Here is a 24,316-nt window from a genome sequence, read left to right as displayed (position 1 = left end):
TGCCCCCAGAAACTCTCACACTTGTTTTTTTTTAAATTCTCTCTCATAGAGCAATTCTAACACCTTGGTTATCTTCTTGTTGGTAGCTTCTTGTAAATTCTCTCAGTTCTCAAAGACCTTTTGTGCTATCTCTATTAACTGGCTGAGGGGCATTTTCTCAAACCTCTCAAACCTTTGCAATTTTTGTCTAACATGTGGGGCTGACTGAGTTGCAAAGAGAACAACTGGCGATACTGCGGGGGGGGGGGGGGGATCTCCTTACCTGTGGTTGTCCAATCGGGGTGGGACAAAAGGAAAACATGGTTTGGCATTCTGGATCAGAGAGCAGGCTTCATGATGGCATACAGCTTTTTGTCCCAGGGTGCCACGTGGCAGGCCATCGTTTTACTGAAATTATATACTTAACAAAAACAGCTTTTTCATGGGTAACAAAATTAATTGTGCCACATAATCTCCGAGATGTCTACAGCACATGCAAGAACTTGTATTTTATTTCTATAATCACCACATTAGCACAATAGTTCTTTTAAATTTAGATCGGCCTTTTTTTTACTACAAGATGAATTGTTTTTTACAATCAAAACCTCAACTCTGTTTTTACAATCTATAACATTTCTGGAAATTCCCGTCCCCCAAACTCACAGTATCGTAAATTATCCTGTTGGCCTCTTTGCTCTTGATTTGCAACACAAAGCTGCTTAAAAGCTCCCAACAATAGCCATGCCACAAAAAGCATTTTTTCTTTTACATTTTTATTTTAAGACAAAACCACCCTTTTCTAGACTTATTATTAGTCAATTACCTTTTTCTCTTGCTTTTTAGACAACATTAAAACCTTTAACAAAATCCTTGAGGTGACCTTTTAGTAGTCAAACATATTTAATCATTTTATGTCTTTTTACCACATTAAAATGCTGTATTTTAAAAAACTGTAACCTTTTAACTGGCTCAATTACAGTATGACCTGGATTTTACTTGGTAAAGTTAATATGATTCTTAAAAACCATAAATATACATATATATATGCACATATGTTTTACATTTTAACCAGAAAGAAAAATACTCTTTTTAAAAGGCATGCTGAGGTTGCAAGTAATCAATTGAGGACTAAAACATTAAACAAGGCGCCACAACATAAAAGACACACCATGCACAGTTTGGTGAGCTAAAGGAAATAATTTTTTTATTATGAACCTTGAGTCTAATAAGCCATATGGATCCTACAACAGAAATGGGCAGTGAGCCCCTAAGTTAGTAACAAATTCAAACAGGCAGACAATTCTAAAGCACAAAAACACTGAACATAAATATCTAAATTTCTTTGTCTGTTTTGGGCTAGTAGAAGGGGTTCCTAGGAGAGAATGTTCTGTTAGATTTGGGGTAACCAAAAGGAGAACAATTAGAACAAATGGACACACAGACAGACATACAAGACAAGACAAGCTGCAGCAAAAAATGGCCTTTGCTCAAAAATTGGCCAAATTTTGGAATTGGTCAAATTTTGGGATCTGGAGGAATTAACAAATTAACCAATGGGAGTGGATCCCCTCATGGGGCAGAGTCAAAAATGGACGAGATTTGTCCCAAAAAACCCAACTGACTGTCCTCAGGAAGTCCTCACTCCCCAAATTGAGGGTGTCCCCTCCCAAAGTGCGAACTGACCGTGGTCTGATTAATCCCCCAGAGTACTTACTTTTAGGTGTTCAGAATTGAGTTGGAGATCTTGCTTCCATCCCGGATGAGCCCCCCAAATGTGATAGCTCGGACCCTGGAATAAAACCCAAGGAAGCAAGAAATTAAAATTTAGGGAGCAAAGGCTTTATTTTAGGCCAGGCCTGGCAACACAGCCTCCAGGAGCCAATATGGAAGACTGTATACCTTACGGCTAAATGGGTTGGGTTTTAAAGCCAAAAACCACGGGAATGTTGCGAACTTTGACCCAGTTTGATAGCATCTGGGCTTCTTGGTATCTCCTGTAATTTCCTTGTAGTTAAATGTTTCTTAAGGACAGCACATTGTATTATAGATAGGCTGAAGGGAGGGGACCGCGGGGGATTTACAAGGAGCTGAAACTTAAGTCTTTACTGGAAATGGAATTTTAATCTCTATTGAAATGGTGCATACAGAACATGAAGGAGGCGCACTGGTTAGAACTAGGTTACAACACTAACCACCTTGGTGCTGGGAGACTGTTCTGGAGGAAAGGCAGTGGGTTCCCTTTTGAATGCTCTGACTTTGAGTTGACTGTGATACTTTCCCACAAGGTACTTGGTACAGTTGACCTGTGCAGATTTCTTCAGTATGCACCAAGCTGTGAGAGAGGAGCATACAGCTACACACCAAAGACTGAGGGACTAAAGATACTTACCAGGAATGAGGGGAGGGCCTTCAACTATCAAATGATGTGCCAGGCATGGTGGCCCATGCTCATCATCTCAACTATGCAGAGGCAGGAGGACAGTGACTTTGAGTCCAGCCTGGGCAGTTTAGGGGGATAATGTCTAAAAGAAAAAAAGGTCTAGGATGTAGCTCAATGGGTTCAACCCTTGCTATCACAAAAGTAAATACATAAATAAACAGCCCAATCAAGACCTATAGCTCCCGGGCAGTAGGGTACAGTAGACTGCCACGACTCGGCAGCAGAAGGGAAAGCCTGGAGAGCTGGCTTGAGGTGTGCAACACTTGGATGAAGGGCAACTGATCTGTCCAGTAAGAATACTTCCTGGGAATCACTTTTTTCTTCTTCTGCCTTTTTGATACAGGGTTTCATTATGTAGTTCAGGCTGGCCTCCAACTCCTGGTGATCCTCTCAAGTGCTGGAATTACAGGCCTGCATCACCACACCTAATTTGGAATCACTATTTTTAAGGTGTCACAAATTAGTAGGAAAAAGATCAGTTTGCTGGAGATCACTCTTCTTACATCTTGATCTTCTTACATAGTCAGAGGACTGCTACTTTGGAATTTCCAAAGACAGGTTTGTGAGTGCACTTGGTGACCCATTGTCTCACGGTTCTGAATCACAAAGCGAGTCAAGCCCCAGGTTCCAGGCAAGGCTGGCAGACGTTCCACACAGGAGGCTCTGACATTAAGCCAGGGAGCCCCCACAGCCGCCTGCCACCTCTGCTTCTACACCCACCACCAACAGGGTGAAGGAAGGACCAGTGGGTGTACAGAGACAGCAGGAACAGTTAGTGTTGCCAAAGGGACATGAACGTGTCGAGTGCGTTAAGGTATTTAAAAAAGTTTTTGTTTGAGGGGTTTAGGATGCAGCTCAGTGGCACAGCAACTGTCTGGCAAGTGCAGAGTCGTGAGTTTACACCAGAAAAAAAAAAGTTTCTGTTGGGTAACAGATGTCAATTTTTTTCTTTTTTTTGGTACCAGGGATCAAACTCATGACCTGGAGCTTGCCAGGCAGATGCTTATGCTGCCTGCTAAATTGCCGGTCCGTCATATTTCAATTTTCTTTTCTTTTTTTTTTTTTTTTTTTGGTCTTTTTCGTTTTTTATCGGTACCAGGGATCGAACTCACGACTGCCTGCTTGCAAGGCAGGCGCTTATGCTGCTGAGCTAAATCCCCAGCCCCTCAATTTTCTTTTGAGTTCTAACATGGCACATTTATTTTCTGATGAGCAATTTCATATAGATAAAATTGATTTAAGCCAGATAAAATGGAATGCAAACATAATGATGTTCACATGAAACTGACAGATTTGAAACACACCTTCTGTGATAAAATTTGTTTAGGTGGCTAGCTGAGTTTGTGAATATTTTACCTAATTTCCTCTTGAGGCATGGAGGCTAATCACTAATTTATTGAGAATTGACCATGTGCTTTGGGGAAGTCACAGTATCAGAATGTCCAATTCTAGGCTTTTTTTTTTTTTGACACAGGGTCTCTCCATGCAGTTCAGGCTGGCTTTGAGCTCACTTTGTAGCGTAGGTTGGTCTCAAACTGAGGCAGGAAGCAACAATCCTCCTGCTTCAGCCTCCCAAGTACTGGGATTACAGGTGTGAGCCACCATGCCCAGTTTGTTTTCTTTTTTTGAGACAGGATCTTGTTATGTAGCATAGGCTGTATCTTGTTATGTAGCATTTTTAATTTTTAATTTTATTTTATTTTTGGCCTTGTATTTGCTAATGTAGTCCAGGCAGGCCTCAAACTAATAGTGATGCCTCAGCTTTGAGTGCCGGGAATATAGGCATGTGTCACCAGGCCTGGCTCTAGGACTTTCTTTTTTTTACTTTTTTGTCGGTACCGGTACTGGGGATTGAACTCACAACCGCACATTTGCAAGGCAAAGATTTATGCTGCTGAGCTAAATACCCAGCTCCCCACCTTTTTTATTTTTGTTTTTGTGTTTTTTGGTACCAGGGATTGAACTCATGACCTTGCACTTGCCAGGCAGGCACTTTTGCCCCTGAGCTAATCCCCCGGCCCTCTAGGCCTTTCTGAAATTGTGAAGAGCCGAAGTAAATTGCAAAGACAAGATTGAGATTTTCACTGTATCATTCATTCCTGATAATCAGTATCCTTCACTTTGTTTACAGAGTGTTTGGGAAGTCAAGAGAATGGGACAGGAAGAAATCAACCTTTGATTCAGACGAAGATATTTCACCTGTACTTAAAAAAGAGAGTTTTCCAAAGAAACAGTCAAGCCCGTCAGAACACAGTGCAGATTATAACGAGCCCCAGGACTTCCAACCAGGGATCACATTTCCCTGTTCCTTGTGCAAGGAGGAGATAGAAATCACCGGTGCTTTTTTCCACAAGAAGGAACACATTGCACAGGCTACCTTGGGGCTCCGATGGCTGGACAGGACGAAGCAACCCTCCACTAAGACTGTCGTTCAGAGACAGGTTTTAATTGCTAACCTGTTATCCTCTTTTATGTTCAATGAAAAAGTCCTACAGAGCATTAATAATGCTTTCGAGCTACTTTGGAAGAAACAAATGCCAGCAGCCAGCAAGGTTTCTGATAGCATAAGTAGGAGCTACGCATACTCTCAAAAAACCCATCATTTGTTAATTAAAGGAGTAGCCACTTGTGAATTCAGGAACCCTACAAAGAAGGCTGACACGAATAGTAAATTCACAATAATAAATAATTTTGGCAGCAAGCCCAATGTGTGTTTTTTCGGTTTGTTTGATGGACATCGAGGTTTCCCAGCAGCGGACTTGGTGTCTACAGAACTCCCAGTTTTGCTTCTCCACCAACTATCTAAGTTTGATCCGTCTTACCAAATGACCCCAGAACAGCAGCAAGTAATTGATTCCTTTCATAGCATCTTTAGAGAGGACTATACAGCAACAGAAGCCCTCTTCTCTTCTCCAAAGACAACCACAAGCGCAAACAGTTGTAATTACGAGCATATACAGAAGGCCTTTGCAAAAGCGTTTTGGAGGATGGATAGACTCTTACGTCTTGGAAGGAAAGAAACCTCCAGGGTTCTGTGGAGTGGCTGCTCTGTACTTACTTGTATGCTGGAAGGCAAAATTAAATATCCTTATGTCAATATGAATTGGAGAAAAATCAACAGCGATAAACTGGCAGAGAACTTCCCCTCCCAGATGGTGCCACAAGTAATTGCTGGAATATTGCATATTGCAAACACTGGTATGTATGTTCAATAGCACCAATAACATTTTGATTCCTAGCAGCAAAATTCCTTATGCTTCCAGAATTTAGTCACATATTATTTAATGACTTGTTGCGTTGATTAAGAAACAACAAATAACCACAGTTTAAATACAGATTGCAGGCATGAAACTGATTGTAATTATTTTTCAAAGAGGTTTAGATGTAATCATATAAAACATTAAAATTTAGTAAGGTACAGTGATATATGCCTGTAATCCCTGGAATTCCATAGGCTGAAATAGGGTCACAAATTCACATCCTGGCTGGGTGTGGTGGCACATGCCTGTAATCCTAGCATTTGAAGACTGATGCAGGAGGATCCCTGAAAGTTCAAGACCAGCCGGAACCACACAGCAAAACTCTCTCTCAAAAAATCAAAACCAAAACCTAAAACCAAGTACAAGTCCTGCCTGATCTAGAGCACGATTCTAACTCAAACTAAAGAATCAAAAAGACTAGGAATGTAGCTCAGTAGAAACAGATTCTAGGCTTGATCCCCATTAGCATAAAAACAAAGCAAATCAATAATTTTCCAAATGAGGTTGCAATAGATTTATTGAAAGAGCTGAAAAGCAAATATACTATATATATGCTTAGATCCAAATAAAATGAAAACTGCTTGGCATACTTCCTTTCTTTAGGACAACAGATTGATTATTCTTGGTAATATTCTTGCTCAAACTGGTGAGTTATTCCAGTAACTAATAAATTTGTAATAAATTATTCTCTAAATTCACTGATCAATAGCATTGGTTTTATCTCAGAGAATAATGGTTGTAGAAACTAATTTCTTCTCTCATTTCTTCTGTGACCTACTGGTTGTTCAAGAGGGTGTTATTTAATTTCCATGTGTCTAGGAAGCTCTGTGGTTTCTTTTGCCACTGATTTCCAGTTTTAGTGCACTATGGTCTGATAATATGTGTGGGATCATTTCAATTCTTTTTCATTTATCTAAGCATTGAGAAAATAATGGGTCATGCTCTAAGTTTATGTACTCTTCTTCACAAAGCTGGGAGTATTTCTTTTCTTGGATGACTGGCTTGTACTACAGAGATTATCTTTTTGTTTCAGTATCAGGAATCGAACTCAGGCCCTTGAGCTTGCCAGGCAGGCACTGTGCCACTGAGCTATATCCCCAGCCCTTTCTATTCACATCTGACTGTGTTCTTCTTTATTTTTTATTTCAAAGGTAGTATAATCCAACAAAACAAGATAGAACAGGAGCTGGGGATTTAGCTCAGCGACGTAAGCGCCTGCCTTGCAAGCACGTTGTGAGTTCGATCCCCAGTACTAATTTAAAAAAAAGACAGAACAAAGCCAATTAAAACAATGCAGCAAAATTGGTATATAGAACTTCAAAGCAGGATATCAGGTAACAGTAACAGGTACCATAGTATACCTTGTTATCTTCACAATAGTTGTCTATTGCATCAGGTATAGCCAAATCAAAACCAAAACCAAAACACAATACAACCAATCAAAATAGAATATTGAATAGAGCAAAAACAAACAGAACAAAGCAAAACAGTGAAAACAATTTGATCTCAAAGACACGATAGAAGGAAAACCCCCAAGAGATACTCAGACCGCTGGCTCCAGGTCAGTATAATCAACCCAACAGTGTAAGCATTTAACTGCTTTATGTGCCCTAGTTGCTGTCAGCTCAGCCTGTGCTCAGAACCATCCAGATGCTTAGGTGAGGAGAGCAGAGTCAGGTGGTGTCTGATCTGACTTTTCTCTCCATGGAACCTTGCATGGCTTGCATGGCTTAACAAAAGGCTGGCTAGTTGACTTTTGATTGGTTCCCCAGATCCTCGCATGGCCAATTCTACTGCCTTTTATTTTGGCAGCTTCAAATTCATTTACTTATAAGATCTTTAAAGCTAATTATTAGATATACAGATTGAAAACCAGACCAATAAGCCAAATGACACATGAAACACGTAAGACGATTGCACTAAACCAGCGTACACTTTTAGAAACATTGGCCACACCGGATTACAATACCTTTCAGAGAAACTATATGATACCTAAGTTTGGGTGTCTGAGTTTCTTTACCTAACATGAAGGTCTCAAGATGCATCTATTTGTTACATCTGTTGTCTTACAAATGACTTAGTTGTATCTTTACGGCAGGGTAGTATTCCACTGTGTTTAAATATCAGATATTTCTTATCCACTCATTCACTGATGTACATATGGGATGTTTCCAAGATTTAGCTATTATGAATCGCACTTCTACAAACATGAATATGTATGCGTGACTATAACATGAAGTCTCTAATTCTTTTGGGAAGACAGCTAAGAGAAGAAAAACTGGGAAATCTGCATATTGATTTTCATAGTAGTAGTATCATTTTACACCGTCAACAATGGAGAAACAGTCTTTTCTCCCCACAACCTCACCTCATTTATAGTGCTTGATTTCTTAATAGTAATTTTTTTGAGACAGGGTCTTAATACATAGTTTAGGTTAGAAATAAACTCACTGTGTAGCCCAGGCTGACCTTGAACTCACAATAATCCTGCTGCCACAGCTCCCAAGGGCTGGGATTCCAGGCAGGCACCACCACACTTGGCTGTGATTTCTCGGTGATAGCCATTGTTTCTGAAGTGAGATGGAGCTTCAGTGTTGCTCTCTTTGAATGTCTTGAACAGCTAGTAATGAACAGTTTTTCATGCAATTACTCTTGATGTGTTTGTACTTTAATTCGCTTAACTCTTATGCAATGGCAAGCAGAAAAAATGAAACACACCCAGAATTTGGAGGTAGATTTATTTTACACTGACAGACACTGACAGGGAATCAATTGTCCCTCAAAATGCTACGCCTCAAAGGCCCAGAGAAGGTTATTATGGGGCTGGGGGCAGTGGTACAGAGGAAAAATACTTGGCTATCTTTGATTGGTTCTTTTTTTTGTCTTTTTTGTCAGGGTCTTGCTATGCAGTTCAGGCTGACCTTGAGTTCACTTTGTAGCCCAGGCTGGTCTCAAACTCACAACAATCCTCCTGCTTCAGCCTCCCCAGTGCTGGGATTACAGGTGTAAGCCACCACGCTCGGCTCAGTTGAATCTTATGATATGCATCATAGTGACCAGCTACACAACACAGTGACCAAGCGTTCTTAAGAGAGGGAAACAACCAGGACTTACAGGATTTACACACTGACATGCATATGCAAATTTATAGATACAATACACATACATAAATGTATAACATAATTAAGGTTTTCCCTTAACATCATATGTGACAAGTTTCTTTATTTTTCATTCTCTGCTTCTTTGTCCTTCCTTTCTCTCTCCCTGTCCTTTTTTCTCTCCTCCTTTTCTCTCTTTCTTCTGCCTGCTTCTTGAGATAGGGTCTCACTGAGTTGCTCAGGATGACCTCCTGTCTTAGCCTGACAGGTGCTAGGTTTACAGTCATGTGCCACCGTGCCTGGCTCAAATTTTACATTTGTGGGAGGAGACTGGGACTAAACACAGGATGTTCACACTGAGCTACAACCCCAACCCTCTCCTTTTTAAACTTTGAGACAGAATTCACTAAGCTGCTAAGTTTCCCTGGGTTAGGTTTGAATTTGCCACAGTGCTGAGATCATAGGAGTGCACCCCCATTCCTGGTTATATTTATTAACCACTTTCATACTTTATACACAATAAAATTATATGTTGATTTATTTAACCATTTTTCAACAATGCTCTTATTTTTAATAGCTTTATTAAGATAAAGTTCAAATACTACGAAATTCAACCATTCAAAATGCACAGTGCAAAGGTTTATAATATAGTCAGAAATACGAACAACCAGTACCATAGTGTCATGGTTTGTGTTGGTGGCTCCTAGGCTTGTGTTGTGCATTTGTGATTAGTTTATTGTCTAGCGCTTCAGTTGATGGTGTCAGTGTTACACCCACCTAGGGGTGGAGCCAGCATATAATGTAAAGGCAGGAGGAAGGTGTGTCTCTTGCTCTTGCTGTTTTCTGCAGTGTTGTTTTCAGATGCTATGAACTGTAGTCCCACTATGTCACCCTGTCTTGGAGACAACTGAGTACAGACTAAAATGTCCAAAAAATGTAAGAAATAAACCTTTCTTTTTCCAACTTTGGACATCAGGTATTTTGTCTCAGGGACGAGTAAAGTAACTAAGACAGAATTTGGTACTGAGAGTGGGGTCATTGCTATGACTATACCTGACCATGTTTTTTGAGAGGCTTTGGAAATGGCTTGTGGGCAGAGTCTGGAAAGTTTTGGACATGTTGCCTGGATTGCAACAGAGCTAGAGCACTTTAGGCTGTTCTATAGAGGAGATTCTGGTCAGAGCTCAAAAGGTTGATAGAAAGCCTGATGGTAAAGACCAGCCTCGGGAAGTTTCTGCTGGGAAGAAGGACTGCATTGGTTGTTGGGCCCCCCACAATGTGTGTTATGGCTTGGCAGAAAGTTTGTGTGCATTTTGCACGTGCCCAGATACTTTGCCTAAGACTGAGATTAGAGGTAATGGGCTGATTAATCTGGCAAAGGAAATTTCAAGGCAGTTGAATGTTGAGGCTGTGGCATGGCTATTGTTGGGGGCTTTTAGCCAGATATATGTTGCAAATCAAGAACAAAGAGCCCAGCAGGATAATTTACAATGCTGTGAGTTTGGCCAGAAGGAAAACTCTAGAAAAGCTATAGACTGTAAAGACAGAGCTAAGACTTTGATTCCTGAAAAGAAACAGAGAGATAAAAAAGGTGGCCACGGGGCATCTGAGGAAGCAGGGAATCTCCACCCTTTGCAGCCTCAAAACTGCAAAGGTGAAAAAATTTGCTCAGAGAAAAAAGCTACAGAGTACCATACCCTAGAATGGTGATGGAGACCACATGAGGTCCCAGAATGGCAGCAACATAGAAAAACTTTTCCTCACAATCAGGTTCACAGAGCCCAATGATCCAGGCAATCAACCCCTACAGCCAAGAGAGAGAAAAGCCTGGCTACTGCTCTAGCTGGCAGCAAACCTTGGCAGCATCCACATGGTGCTGATTTTAGGTACCAAAAAATGCACAAATTCTGAGGGTAAGATGGCTTCTTGATTGCAAAGGGCCTGAGAGGCCAAGCAGTGTGCCCCTGAGAGGGCAATATATAAAGATGTAAGGGTAAAGCCAAAGGTGCAGTGGAGACCCCAAAAGTTTAAAAAACCCAGAAACATAGGTCATCCAAAAAAAGCTACAAAAAGTGAGCAGAGAGGGTTTAAGAGAAAAGCTGTGGGGGCTAAAATCCCTAAAAATGCCATGGGGGTGAAATCACTCAAGCCTTTTAGAGCTTGCAACCAGATTGCTTCAAATGCTGAACATGAAATTCTAGGACTTAATGTTTGTCCTGCTGGATATTGTATTTGCTTTGTTTCAAATGTTTTATATTCTCCTGTTTGTAACTTTTGAAATGGTAATGTTTATCTTGTGCCTTTGCATTTCAAAATGTTTAACCTTGTTTCATTTGTACAGGGGGTTACAGTTAAAAGTTTGCCATAGATCTTAGAGGAGACTTGGGACTTAGGCTTTCAGCAATGCTTAAAACTATTAGGATTTTGACAACTCTTGAAGAGGGACTAAATGTCCTTTATATAAAAGATGTGCAAGATTCCTGGGGGCCAGGGGTGGATGTCATGGTTTATGTCTGTGGCCCCCAGGCCTCATGCCTTTGTATTATGCATTTGTGATTGGTTCATCGTCTAGCCCTTGGATTGATGGTGTCAGTGCTACACCCACCTAGGGGTGGAGCCAGCATACAATGTAATGGGTGGAAGAAGGCGTGTCTCTCTCTCTCTTGCCAGTTTCCAACTTGCTGTTTGCAGCTGCCATGAACTATGGCCCCACGATGCCACCCTGCCTTGGAGGCAACTAAGTATAGACTAAAACCTCCAAAAAATGTAAGAAATAAACCTTTCCTTTCCCAACTTTGGACATCAGGTATTTTGTCTCAGATGAGTAAAAAGTAACTAAGACACATAGTCAATTATTTTTTAGAATGCTTTCGTGAAACCCAGTGTCCTTTAATAATTACCTGCCCATCTTTTCATTTCTCTAGGTTTAAGCAACAACTAATCTACACTCTGTCTCCAATTCTGCATATTTCATATAAATAAATAAAATATATAAGTTTTTTTGTGATGCCTTTCACTTAGCATAATGTGTTAAAGGTGTTTTTTTAAAATTTGTTTGTTTTTGTCTTTTGAGGCAGGGTCTCGCTGTGTAGTTCAGGTGGCTTTGAGTTCACTTTGTAGCTCAGGCTGGTCTCTGACTTGCAAGAATCCTCCTGCTTCAGCTTCCTGTGTGCAACTCCACATCCAGCAATGTACTGGAGGTTTTTTTGTTTTGTTTTAGTTTACTTTTTTGTGATAATGGAGATTTAACCCCAGGCCTTTGAACTGAAGTGCATTCTATTGTTACTAGTGTTTTGCTTGTGATAATAATAAATATGTTCATCGTGTGAAATTGGTACACACACATATCACGTCTGGATCAGTTTTACTTTCCTCTTTACTTCCTACTCCCATTCGTGCATATCCAGATCCCCAAATCCTGTCACCACAGTTTAGCTCCATTTCTGTCATCTGTCTTGTACTTTGCTCTTTAAACTATTTATACTTTGGATTTCTCAAATAAGAGAAATCATGAGACATTTAACCTTTTGGGCCATGCTTATTTCACTTAGCATTATGGTCTCACAAAGCATTCATTTTCTTACAAATGAATCAAAATTTGCCCTTTTTTGTGGCCGAATAGTACCATATTATGTATAAAGGCCACATTTGCTTTATTCATGTGTCTGTTGACAGTCACGGAGGCACTTCCAGGATTCAGCTACTGTGAGTTGTGTTGCTGAAAACATGGGTGTGCCTGTGTCACTGTAATCCAACACCTTTATTGCTGGGAAGATACTCAGAAGGGGATTTGCTGGACCGAATGGAATTACTATTTTTGATTTTTTGAGGAATCACCGTACTAGTTTCCGTACTGGTTGTACTGCTTTACATTCACATCAGCAATGTCGAAGGGTACCTTCTCCTCCTCCTCTTTGTTTTCTTCTTCTTCTTCTTCTTCTTCTTCTCTTTTTCCCATCTTCCGGTTTATTAAGTTCTATGCTTGTTTTTCTATGATTGTTTTTTTAGGTCTGTGGTGAGTGCTGCTGCTGTGTGTGTGTGTGTGTGTGTGTGTGTGTGTGTGTGTGTGTGTGTGTTTTCTGAGACAGAGTCTCCCTACGCAGTTCAGGCTGGCCTTGATCTTACTTTGTAGCCCAGGCTCGTCTCAAACTTGCAACAATCCTCCTCTCTCAGCTTCCTGAGTCCTGGGATTACAGGCATGTACCACCACACCGGGCTGCTGTTGGTTTTTTGATGGGCACTTCATTAATTTATGTATCAGTTTTGTTAACGGGCCAGGTTGACAATGTTGACTTTGCTTGTCCAGGAACAGGGAATGTATGTCATTTTTTAAATGTTATCTTTGATCTTTTTTCAGAGTATTATAATTTTCACTGTAAAGGTGTTTCACTTCCTTGGTTAGGTTAATTCCTCAGTTTTAAATTTTTTTAAAGTTATTATAGATGAAATTGTTTTCTTAATTTCTTTCTTGATGGATTCATTGTCATATATAGAGATATTATATATTTTTGTACATTAATTTTTTTCTTTTGTGGTACAGGGATTGAACTCACAACCTTGCACTTGCCAAGCAGGTGCTTATGCCATTGAGCTAAACCTCGGCCACGTGCATTAACTTTGTGTCATGCTGAATTTATTACTTCTAGAAGCCTTTGAGTGGAGTTTTTGGTTCTTCTATGTAAAAGATCACTCCATCTGTGAATAAGATTTTTTGAGACACGGTCCTCACTGTGTGGTTCAGGCTGGCTTTGCACTTACTGTGATCATCATCCTGCCTCAGCCTCCTGAGTGCTGGGATTCCCGTTGTGTGCCATCATGTCTGGCCTATGAATTTAGTTGGACTTCTCTTTTCTTATTCTTATCCCTTTTATTTTTTTATTTTGCTGTATTATTCCATAGCCACTATTTTGAGTACTATATTGAACAAGAGTAGAGGCAGTGGGCTTGTTTGTCTTCTTAATTTTAAAGAACATGCTTTCTGTTTTTCCTCATTTAGCATGGAATTGCCTCTGGGTTTGTCATGAAAGGCTTTCATCAATTTCAGATACATCTTCTGTACCTGTTTTTATTAGGGCTCTTTATCATGAATTGATGTTAGATTTTGTGATGATTTTTTCCTCTTGCCTCTGTTTATGTGATACATCACATTTATTGATTTAACTTTTTAACTTCAATTTTTATTAGCATATGTTTACAAACAGTAACATGTATTGTGAGGAGTTGGCACAAGCACATAACATATCCTAATTCTTCTTACTTCTCTTTCTTCCCCTGTCCCTCCCTTTTCATTCACAGAATGATTTGCATAGGTTGAACCATACTCTCATCACTAGGACAGAGCCAACTTGGTCGTGATCTTTTTAATGATTCACTGCAGCCTGCTTGCAAGGATGTAGTGAGACCAAAATATAAATAAATAAACCAATATAAAGGATCAATATAAAGAATATAAAGGATCAATATAAAGAATCCTCTGTGAGGATTTTCACATCTGTGTTCACTAAGGGGACCGGCCTGTAATTTCTCTTGCTGTTGAGTTCTTGTCTGTTGGGTCTTTAACTTGTTTTGGTACCCAGGTGACGCTAGCTTGTAGGCATGAGTTTGGTAGCATGCTCCCCTTCTACTTTTCTGTATGAATTTGAGGAGTGTTGGCATTATGGCTGCTCTGAAGCCTGGTGAAGGTCTGCAGTGAATTCACTGGGTCCTGCGCTTTTCTCAGTTTGTAGTTTTCATTCCTGCCTCAATTTCATTGCCTGTTTTTGGTCTATTCAGTGTTTTTATATCTTCTTGGTTTAATTTTGGTAATTCATGTGTGTCTAGGAATTTCTCCATTTATTCTTTCTGACCCACCATACCCAGCATCCATTTATTCTTGATTTTCTGATTATTTGGAATGTAAATTCTTTTTTAAAAATTTTCTGGATTTTTGAAGTATCTGTTGAGTTTTCACATTTTTTTCTCTTTCTCTTTTTAGGTATTTAAGATTGAACCCAGGGCCTTTGCACTGCACACCCAACCCTGTTTTTGAGACAAGATGTCACTAAAATTGCTAAATTACAAAGGCAGCCTTTGAATTTGTGATTCTCTTGCCTCAGCCTCCTAGGCTCTGAGTTTATGGGCATACTTCACCATGCTTGGCTGCTTTTTTGATTTTTAATTGAATTGATACAGGTTTTTTCTTTTCCTTTTATTGTTAAATTTAGTTAAGGGTTTGTTAGCCTTGTTTATCCTTTTAGACAACCAATGGTTTGACTCATTGATCCTTTATATTGGTTTATTTATTTATATTTTGGTCTCAATTTTTTTCTATATATCTGTTGAATGACCAGTGATGTTGAACTTTTTTCACGTATTTATATGCTGTTTGTACATCGGAGTATTTATCTCAGATGCCCATCTTTAAATCTGGAAGGATGTAACTTTTTTGAGTTCTTTGCATGTTGTCAATAGTAATCCTTTTGAGGAAAAGCTGGCAAATACTTTCTGCCATGTTGTGGGATGTTTCTTCACTCTATTGGTGGTTTTTCTTGCTGTGCAAAAGCTTTTCAGTGAGATGAGTTTTCAGTTGTTGATACTTTGTGATAGTTTCTTTGCAATTGGGGTTTCGTTCAGCCTTTGTCTACACTAATGTCTTGAAGAGTTTTATCTGCTCTTTCAGCAAATTTAATGCTTCTGTTTTAATATTAAGATCTTTGATCCATTCTGATTTTAGTACATGGTGAAAGATATGGGTCCAGTTTTAATCTTCAGCATGTGCAGTGCCAGTTTTTCCAGCACTATTTATTAGAGGCTTTCTTCCAGTAAACATGGTACCTTTGTCAAAGACAAGGTAGTTTAGTGTGTCTACAGTTGTTTCTGCATCTGTTCCACTGATCTTTTGAATCTGGTTTTTTTTTTTTTTTTGGCCAGTACCACACTGTTTTTATCACAGTAGCTTTTTGTTTGTTTGTTTGTTTGTTTTTTGTACTGGGAATCAAACTCATGACCTCATACTTACCAAGCAAGCACTTGAGCCGCTGAGCTAAATCCCTGGCCCTATCATATTTACATATATTTATAGTATAATTTCAAGTCAGGGATTGTGATGCCCCCCCTCCTGTCTTTGTTGCATAGGATTGCCTTTGCTATTCTAGGTCTCTTCTGGTTCCAGATGAATTTTAGAATTGTTTTCTCTAATTGTGTGAGACATCCTATTGGAATTTTGATTGGGATTGCATTGAATCTGCATAACAGTTTTGGAAGTGTGTCCATTTTCACTATGTTAGTTCTTCCTACCCAACAGCATGGGATATCTCTCCTTTTTCTAATATCCTCTTCAATCTCCTTTTTCAGAGTGTTGTAGTTTTCAGTGCAGAGGTTTTTTACATGCTTTGTTACATTGATTCCTAGGAATTTCATTTTTTTTTTTGGATACTATTATAAAAGATATCATTCTCTGATCTCTCTCTCAGTGGGTTTGTTATTCATGCAATGAAAGGCTATTGATTTTTGAGTGCTGACTTTGTAATCAGCTATGTTACTGAGTTTGCTTATTAAATCTAGTAGTCTTGGGCTGGGGGTTGAGCTCAGCAGCGTAAGTGCCTGCTTGGCAAACACAAAGTTGTGAGTTTGATCCCCTTACAAACCAAACCAAACCAAACCAAACCAAACAAAACAAAACAAAGAAAAAATCTACCAGTCTTTTGGTGGAGTTTTTGGGGTCTTCTAAGTAGAGTATTATGACATCTGCAAACAACAATGGTTTAACTTCTTCCTTTCCTATTTTTATTCCTTTGCTTTTTCTTGTCTCATATCTTCAGCTAAAGTTTCCAGGACTATGATGAATAAGAATGGAGACAGCGAACATCCTTGTTTTGTTCCTGATCTTAGTGAAAGTTTTCAGTTTTTGTCCATTTAGTATGATGTTGGTTGTTGGTTTGTCATAGATAGCTTTTATCAGATTGATAAAGACCATCTATTTCTTTTTATCATGAATGGGTGCTGGACTTTGTCAAAGGCTTTTTCTGTGTCTATTGAGATGACCATATGATTTTTGTCCATGGCTCTGTTAATATGTGCTGTATTACATTTATGAATTTACATATGTTGAACCATTCTTGCATCCTTGGGATGAATCCCACTTGATCGTGATGTACAATCTTTTTTACAATTTGCTGCAGTCTGTTTGCCAGTATCTTATTGAGGATCTTTGCATTGTTCATTAGGGAGATTGGCCTGTAATTCTCTTAGTTGGGTCTTTGTCTCATTTTGGAATCAGAGTAATGTTTGCTTCCAGGAATGAATTTGGAAGTACTGTTTCCCTTTCAGTTTCATTAAAGAGTATTAGGTCTTCACTAAATTTCTTGTAGAATTCGGCAATGAATCTGTCAGTGCCTGGGCTTTTCTTTGTTGATAAGATTTTAATTATATCTTTGATTTCACTTATTGATATTGGGTTAGGATTTTTATATGTTCCCAATTCAGCTTTGGTAATTCATATATATCTAGGAATCTGTCCATTTCTTCTGTATTTTTTATCTTATTAGAATACAATTTTTCATAGTAGGTGTAGATGATTTTCTAGATTTCTTCAGGGTCTGTTGTGTTCACTCTTTTCATTCCTAATTTCATGGATTTGAGTTTTTTCTTTCCTTTTTGATAAGGTTGGCTAAAGGTTTATCAATTTTATTTAATCTTTCAAAGAACCAATTTTTTTTTTTCAGTACTGGGATTGAACTCATGATCTTGAGCTTGCCAGGCAGCCACTTATGCCACTGAGCTAAATCCCTGGCCTGCCCTCCAACTCTTTGATTCAGATTCTTTGTATATTTTTCTCTCCAATGTGCTAATTTATGTTCTAATCTTTAGAATTTTTTCCCTTGTACTGATTTTTTCTTTACCGCACACTGTCGTAGCTTGGCATAACTGATGCCATCTTGAGCCCTGCATTTGACTAGTGCCCAGTATTTGACCCAGAAGAGTGAAAAATTACTTAAGTCTCACGAGAAGAGCAGGATGAGCTGTACCCCCAAGAGAAAAATTAAACTGCTCAACAAAGAAACAGGATACAGGTGTCAATGTAAGATACTAGCTAAATTGTTTTCAACATGATGTCTTTTTGTGATTTTCTGTTTTAAAAGCTCTGTAACTTTCCAGTTTGGTGCCACTCATTGTGACTCTGGAACATGGGTGGTCAATTTGTTCAGGTTTTGCCCAGTTCTGATACTTTGTTGTGAGTTTTTTCTGTTTAGTTGATGTTTTTGTGACAGTAGAGTGCTGAGGTCCACCATTACAATTATATTAGTGCTTATTTGATTTTTTATGTCTGTTAATATTTGTTTTATATAGTTTGGTGCACTGCTATTTGGTCCGTTTATGAATGTTATGTCTTCTTTTTGGATTATTCCCTTAAACAAGGATGCAGCAACCTTTTTTGTCATTCTCAATCAATCTTGGCTTGAAATATACTTTGTCTGCAAATAGAATAACTACCCCTGCTTTCCTTCAGAGTCTATTTGCAAGGAGAAATTTTTTCATCCTTTAAATTTTCAGTCTGTGAATCGTTTTTTTTTTTTTTTTATACCAGAGATCAAATTCATGACTTTGTGCTTGCCAGGCAGACACTTATGCTGCTGAGCTAAATCCCTAACTCCTGTGAATTTTTTTGAATTACATGTTTTTCTTGTATGCAGCACATTGCTGGGTCTTGCTTCTTATTCCATTCTGCTGGTCTGGTTTGTTTTGATTGTGTACTGAGACCATTTATGAAAGAGTTTTGGCCCAGACAGGACACTGTAGCTGGTGAAGCCTTAGAGGTGGAACCAAGGAGCTCCTATCTCCCCCACCCCTAGGAATTTACCTGTGACTCCATCTTCCCCACCCTCTAGGAATTTAACTATGGCGCCAAACGAAGACCAGCTGGCTACCTGTGCATCCCTAATGTCCCCTCAGGTTCCACCCCAAACCAAGGTTACTTATTTGCCCCCATGCCACGTGTCCGCCAGATAGAAAGCCAGACTCCAGCGGTCAGGGCGTGTTTTGGTTTTCTCTCTCTGTGTTCTCAGAATAAAGGCCTCTTTTGTTTTATACTTCTCATCTTTTGGATGTAATCTTATCATTTGGTGCTGTGACTCGATCGGCAGGCGACTAACTCCTGGGACACACACCCAGTTAAGTCCCTAGCCGATTCACAAACTGGATTCCATCCTGGATTAATTATCTGCTTTTCCTCTCCCGGGACCTGCTTGACTTGTTGCCAACCGCTCACACACAACACCGGCCCGATTAATCTCAGGTGAGCAAACTCCAGAGAATTCTTGGTGCTAGGCTCGGCCCCAGGTGGGTTTTCTCCCCCTTTGTGTGGGTTTGTGATGCTCTCATGTTCTTAAGACAGCCCAGGGCAGGGTCTTTCTGGGCAACCTGTGTCCACACTCGAAAATCTCTCATGTCCTTTGGGTTCAGATAGCCCAAGGTAGAGTTTTCTGGACCGCCCACACTGTGAGACCCTCACATCCCTCAGAGCTTCACGCTCTGAACTGTTACTGACCCCACATGGACTCCACTCATAAATCTCTCAATGACGACTGGAAAATACGAGTTTTTGGAACCCTAACCGCCGTTTGGTGCCATGAGAGTGACAGCTCACCCTCTGGACCACGGCTCATTTCTTGCCTGAATTAGTCATGGGGAACGCTTTTTCTAATTCCCAAAAGATGCCTCTGCAATGCCTAATTTCCAACCTACGTATTCTTAAGATTAAAAGCACAATAAAAACTAAACAATTAACTTTTTACTGCCAGGAGGTTTGGTCGACCTACGCATTTATTGGCAGCCCTTGGCCCAGAGAAGGGACGTTTAACCCCTGTATTCTCAAAAACCTCTACGATTTCTGTCAGTCTGGTGACAAGGTAACAGAGATCCCTTATGTACAGGCTTTCCTTGTTCTGAGAACATGCCCGTCTCTCATTAAATCTTGTACCCCTGCCCAGGTACTTTTAGCTAACTCTGCTGCGCCACAAACTCTCCCCTCCTGCTCTCACGATCTGCTAGAAGAAGTACCCTCGGTTTTTATCGGCCGCCTATTCCCTACCCCCAAAATCGCTCCTTGCAGTTATCTCCCACTGTGCGATCATCTTCCCCTCCATCTCCCGGTACCCCTAATTCTCCCAGTGGCTCTAATCCCTCTGTTAGCACTTCTTCGCAGTCTCTGACCTCTTAACTCTCCTGAAAATTCTCTGTCCCCTACGGCATTCTCACCTCCTGCCCACCATACTAGGTCTCAGTCGCTATATCTTTCCAGCAGGCCGCATGACTATTGCAGTTTGCACGGGGGACAGTCGCCATGTTGTGACCCTCCATCATGTGAAAGGGCGCCACCATCTTCGAATGGATCTCACGGTCAATGGCCACCCCCTTGTGACTCCTCTTGTGATCAGCAACAGCCACCCTGTTGCAGACCACATGATGGTTCACTGTGCTGCGGACAGCAACTGCATCACTGCAAGGCACACAGTGATACGCAGCCTGTGTTTCCTCCTCCCATGTTAACGGGCAGCTGCTTTGTAGCCGATCTACAGATAATTGCTCACATGCGCCTACCAGATGGATGGCTGCCCAATGGCCATCTACTCTGCAATCTTCTCCTCAATCTCTGCTACCTCTTCAGGAGCAAGCTGGCCCCGAGGGACTTGTTAATATACATGTGCCTTTCTCCCTTTCTGACTTATCTCAGATTACCCATAAATTAGGTAGCTTCTCTGTTGACCCACAGAATTATATCAGGGAATTTGTATTTATAACTAATTGTTATGATTTACATTTTAAGGATGTTTATGTGATTCTAAATACCACTCTCAGCTCACAAGAGCGAAATCAGCTGTGGCAGGCAGCTTGAGAAGAAACTGATCACAGACATAAGGTGAACACTGCTGATAATGACCCTGAGCCTGCAGCTGTAACAGAACAGGATCCTAACTGGAACTATCAAAATGGAGAAGGTTCAACTAAATTAATTGAGGGCCTTAATAAGATTGCTCACAAACATACTAACTATAACAAACTTTTAGAACAGGTCCAGGAGGCTAATGAAAACCCAGCTGTGTTCCTAAATCGGCTTCAGGAAACCTTAATTAAGTTTACTAATGTGAACCCAGACTCTCATGAAGGGATACTTATCGTTAGCTCTTATTTCCCAGTCTGCTCCTGATATTCATGCAAAATTACAAAAGGTTGAACATGGCCCTCAAACTCCACAAGGGGATCTTCTTAAATTAGCTTTCCATGTCTTCAACAACAGAGACAAAATTCAAAAAGAGGAAAAACAAGCTCAAAAAATAAAGTTTGCTAAATATCAGTCTGATCTCTTAGCAGTGGCACTTGGGGCTCCCAGGACAAGAAATCCAAAACAAGGTGTGGCTGCCCGAGTCCCGCCCGGACCGTGCTTTAAATGCAACAAACAAGGACACTGGGCAAAAGATTGCCCCAACCCTGGCATTCCTCTAGGGCCATGTCCCTATTGCAACGTTAAGGGCCATTGGAAGAGAGACTGTCCTAGCCGCCAGCGAGCGGGTAAGCCATCCTCTAATTCCTTGCCCTCATAGGAGACTCCATCAATGCTAGATTTGTCACTGACTGATCTGCTTGGACTTGCTGCGGAAGATTGATGGGGCTCAGGGCTCACAGCCCCCACTCCAGTAACCTTGTCGGAGCCCCGAGTCTCACTGGAGGTCTCAGGTAAGATAATATCTGTGCTTGTAGACACGGGGGCGACTTATAGTGTACTTCCTGAATTTTCAGGACTTTGTAGTAAGTCCTTGATTTCTGTTGTGGGCGTTGATGGCCAGCCTACCCAGCCTTTGCAAATTGGGCCCATGTTGATTCCAGACTCTTTTCTTTACCCATAGCTTCCTAGTACTGGAACAGCCACCACCTTCCCTGCTCCCCCTATTTTTTCCAGTTCAACTCCTGGAAAAAGACAAGTTTTACACACCTAGCCTCTTAACTTTTACGCTTTCAGATGGGGGAGTAATCACCTCTCATAACTTCACTCCTCCTAACCCCACATTTAATTTTCAGAATTCTGCCTTACCGTGGAAATGTTTCTACCTCAACATGGTCCTGATATAATGATGTCTAAATCAAAGGCCCCTTTTCTTTTACCTCACCTGGGTCCTTAAATATGGCAGTGCCATGCCTCCTCATAACATCTTGTCTCTTTGTTTTTCCAGTCTAACATATGTGCATTCACCAGTGAAGTTGTCCTGGCTAAAATACCTGGCACCAGCTTCTATCTGGGCATCAACTGTCATCCCGTTGACTCCCCTAGATCCCAGTACAGCGCCCCTTCCAGCAGGAATCAGTTAAAGAGAGAAATCTTCACCCCTTTTCATAATAATAATCATAATATGGGATATGAAAGAGTTTTGGCCCAGACAGGCCACTGTAGCTGGTGAAGCCTTAGAGGCAGAACCAAGGAGCTCCTATCTCCCCCACCCCTAGGAATTTACCTGTAACTCCCTTCCTCACCCCCTAGGAATTTACCTATGGTGCCAAATGAAGACCAGTTGGCTACCTGTGCATCCCTAATGCCCCCTTAGGTTCCACCCCAAACCGAGGTTACTTATATGGCCCCATGCCACGTGTCCACCAGAGAGAAAGCCAGACTCCAGTTGTCGGTGGGTATTTTGGTTTTCTCTGTGTTCTCAGAATAAAGGCCTCTTTTGTTTTATACTTCTCATCTTTTGGATATAATCTTATCAATTTACATGTTTCCAACTGTTATGTATTGACTTATCCTTGTCGTTTTCCTGTTGTTGGTTCCCTGTCCCTCGTGTTTCATTACTTGCCTTGTCAGGTGGATTCATCCTGTTGGCAGTTCGTGGACCTGGAGTCCTTCTTATCTCTTTCTATAATATCCTTCAGAGCATTTCGGAGTGTTGGTTTGGTGTTACTGAATTTCCTCAAATGTTATTTGTTAAGAAAGTATCTTACTTTCTATCAATATTGAAAGATAGTTTTGTGAGATACATTAATCTGAGTTGTTTTGTTTTATGGCTTGAAACATGTCACTTCCAAAGCTGGGCGTGGTGGCTCATGCCTATAAATCCCAGCACTCGGGAGGTTGAGATGGGAGGATTGTTGTGAGTTTGAGACCAGCCTGGGCTACAAAGTGAATTCAAGGCCAGCCTGAACTGCATAGCAAAACCCTGTCTCAGAAAGAAAGAAAAGAAATATGTCACTCCAAGCTCTCCTTGACTTGGGGAGTTTGTGTTGAGAAGTCTTCTGTGCTTCTGATGGTCTTTCATTTATAGGTGATTTTTTTTTTTTTTTCAGTACCAGGGATTGAACTCACGACCATGTGCTTGCAAGGCAGGTGCTTATGCTGCTGAGCTAAATCCCCAGCTATAGGTGATTTCTTTACTGTAATTTTTTTTTTCTTTTTTCTTTTTATCGGTACTGGGGATCAAACTCACGACTGCTTGCTTGCAAGGCAGGCGCTTATGCCGCTGAGCTAAATCCCCAGCCCCCTTTACTGTAAATTTTTATATTCTGTTTTTGTGTTCAATTTCTAGAATCTTGACTATCATGTGTCTTAGAATAGTTTATTATTATTATCACTAATTGTAGTTCTGTATATATTGGTTATGTGTGTCAAGTTCTTTTTCCTTGCTTCAGAAGTTTTCTTCTATTACTTCTGTGAAGTTTTTATGTCATTTGTGTTAACTCCTCCTTCCTCCTCCTCACATTGGTGCACTCCATCATTTTGACACAAAATCTCAGAGATGCCTTTCCTTTGGTCCTCCCTGTTCTGCCATCAACCTGTATTTTTAAGTTGGGTGTTTATTCCATTTATATTTAATTTTTGGTATGGTTAAATGTACATTTACCATTTTAGAGTTTTCTAATGTTCTCCATTCTTTGACTTTTTCTTTACTTTTTATTAATTAAATTTTTTGTGTAACACCAATCAAGCTAAAACGACAGTGCTTTTTACTTTTAATTTTTATTTCTTGATACAGCTTTGGTTACATAGTTCAAGTTGGCCTTGGACTTGCTATGTATCCAAGATGGGCTTTGAACATCCCAATGCTCCTACCTCAGCCTCTGAAATGCTGGGATTGCACCTATGTGCCACCACACCTTGCTGACCTTATGCTATTCTGCCAATAATCACATCCAATGTATTTTGCTTTTCAGACATTGATGTTTTTCTCTCTAGAATTTTTTCCCTGCCAGCATGCCTAATTTTACAGGGTTTTACATTTTTACTTATTATTTTTGATTTTACATTTCATATAAATATCATAATGTTTATATTTCATGGATTTGTGAGATGTAGACACACTGATGCATTCACTCAGTTAATTCCTTCATCATGTAAATACACCTCTATTTAATTATAAGCTCTCCTACAAATGGGCACTTGCAGTTAAAAAGGAGAATGGTTGGGTGTGGTATTCCACACCTGTAATTCCCTCACTTGGGAGGCTGAGGCAGGAGGATCACTATGTGAGACTACCCTGGGCTACACAATGACTTTAAAACTAGCACCTACATAGCAG

At 40.3% G+C, this 24,316-nt stretch overlaps 1 protein-coding gene across 1 annotated transcript in view; it reads left to right on the top strand.

The window, feature by feature from the left end:
* Window positions 1-3,044: 3,044 nt before the first annotated feature.
* Pp2d1 (protein phosphatase 2C like domain containing 1) overlaps window positions 3,045-24,316 on the top strand; it is a 28,423-nt gene continuing 7,151 nt past the window's right edge. The window contains exons 1-2 of the mRNA XM_003480005.5: window positions 3,045-3,233; window positions 4,551-5,617. Of these exons, the coding sequence (XP_003480053.1) occupies window positions 3,211-3,233; window positions 4,551-5,617 (1,090 nt within the window). The 5' untranslated portion in view covers window positions 3,045-3,210. The remainder of the gene's footprint in view (window positions 3,234-4,550; window positions 5,618-24,316) is intronic.

The sequence above is a fragment of the Cavia porcellus genome, unplaced genomic scaffold (genome assembly GCF_034190915.1).
Source record: "Cavia porcellus strain 051 isolate PalLab524CR breed Dunkin Hartley unplaced genomic scaffold, mCavPor4.1 scaffold_10, whole genome shotgun sequence".
Classification (NCBI taxonomy): Eukaryota; Metazoa; Chordata; class Mammalia; order Rodentia; family Caviidae; genus Cavia; species Cavia porcellus.
Note: the sequence above shows the minus strand (reverse complement) of the source record. Positions and strands in the feature narration are given on the sequence as shown.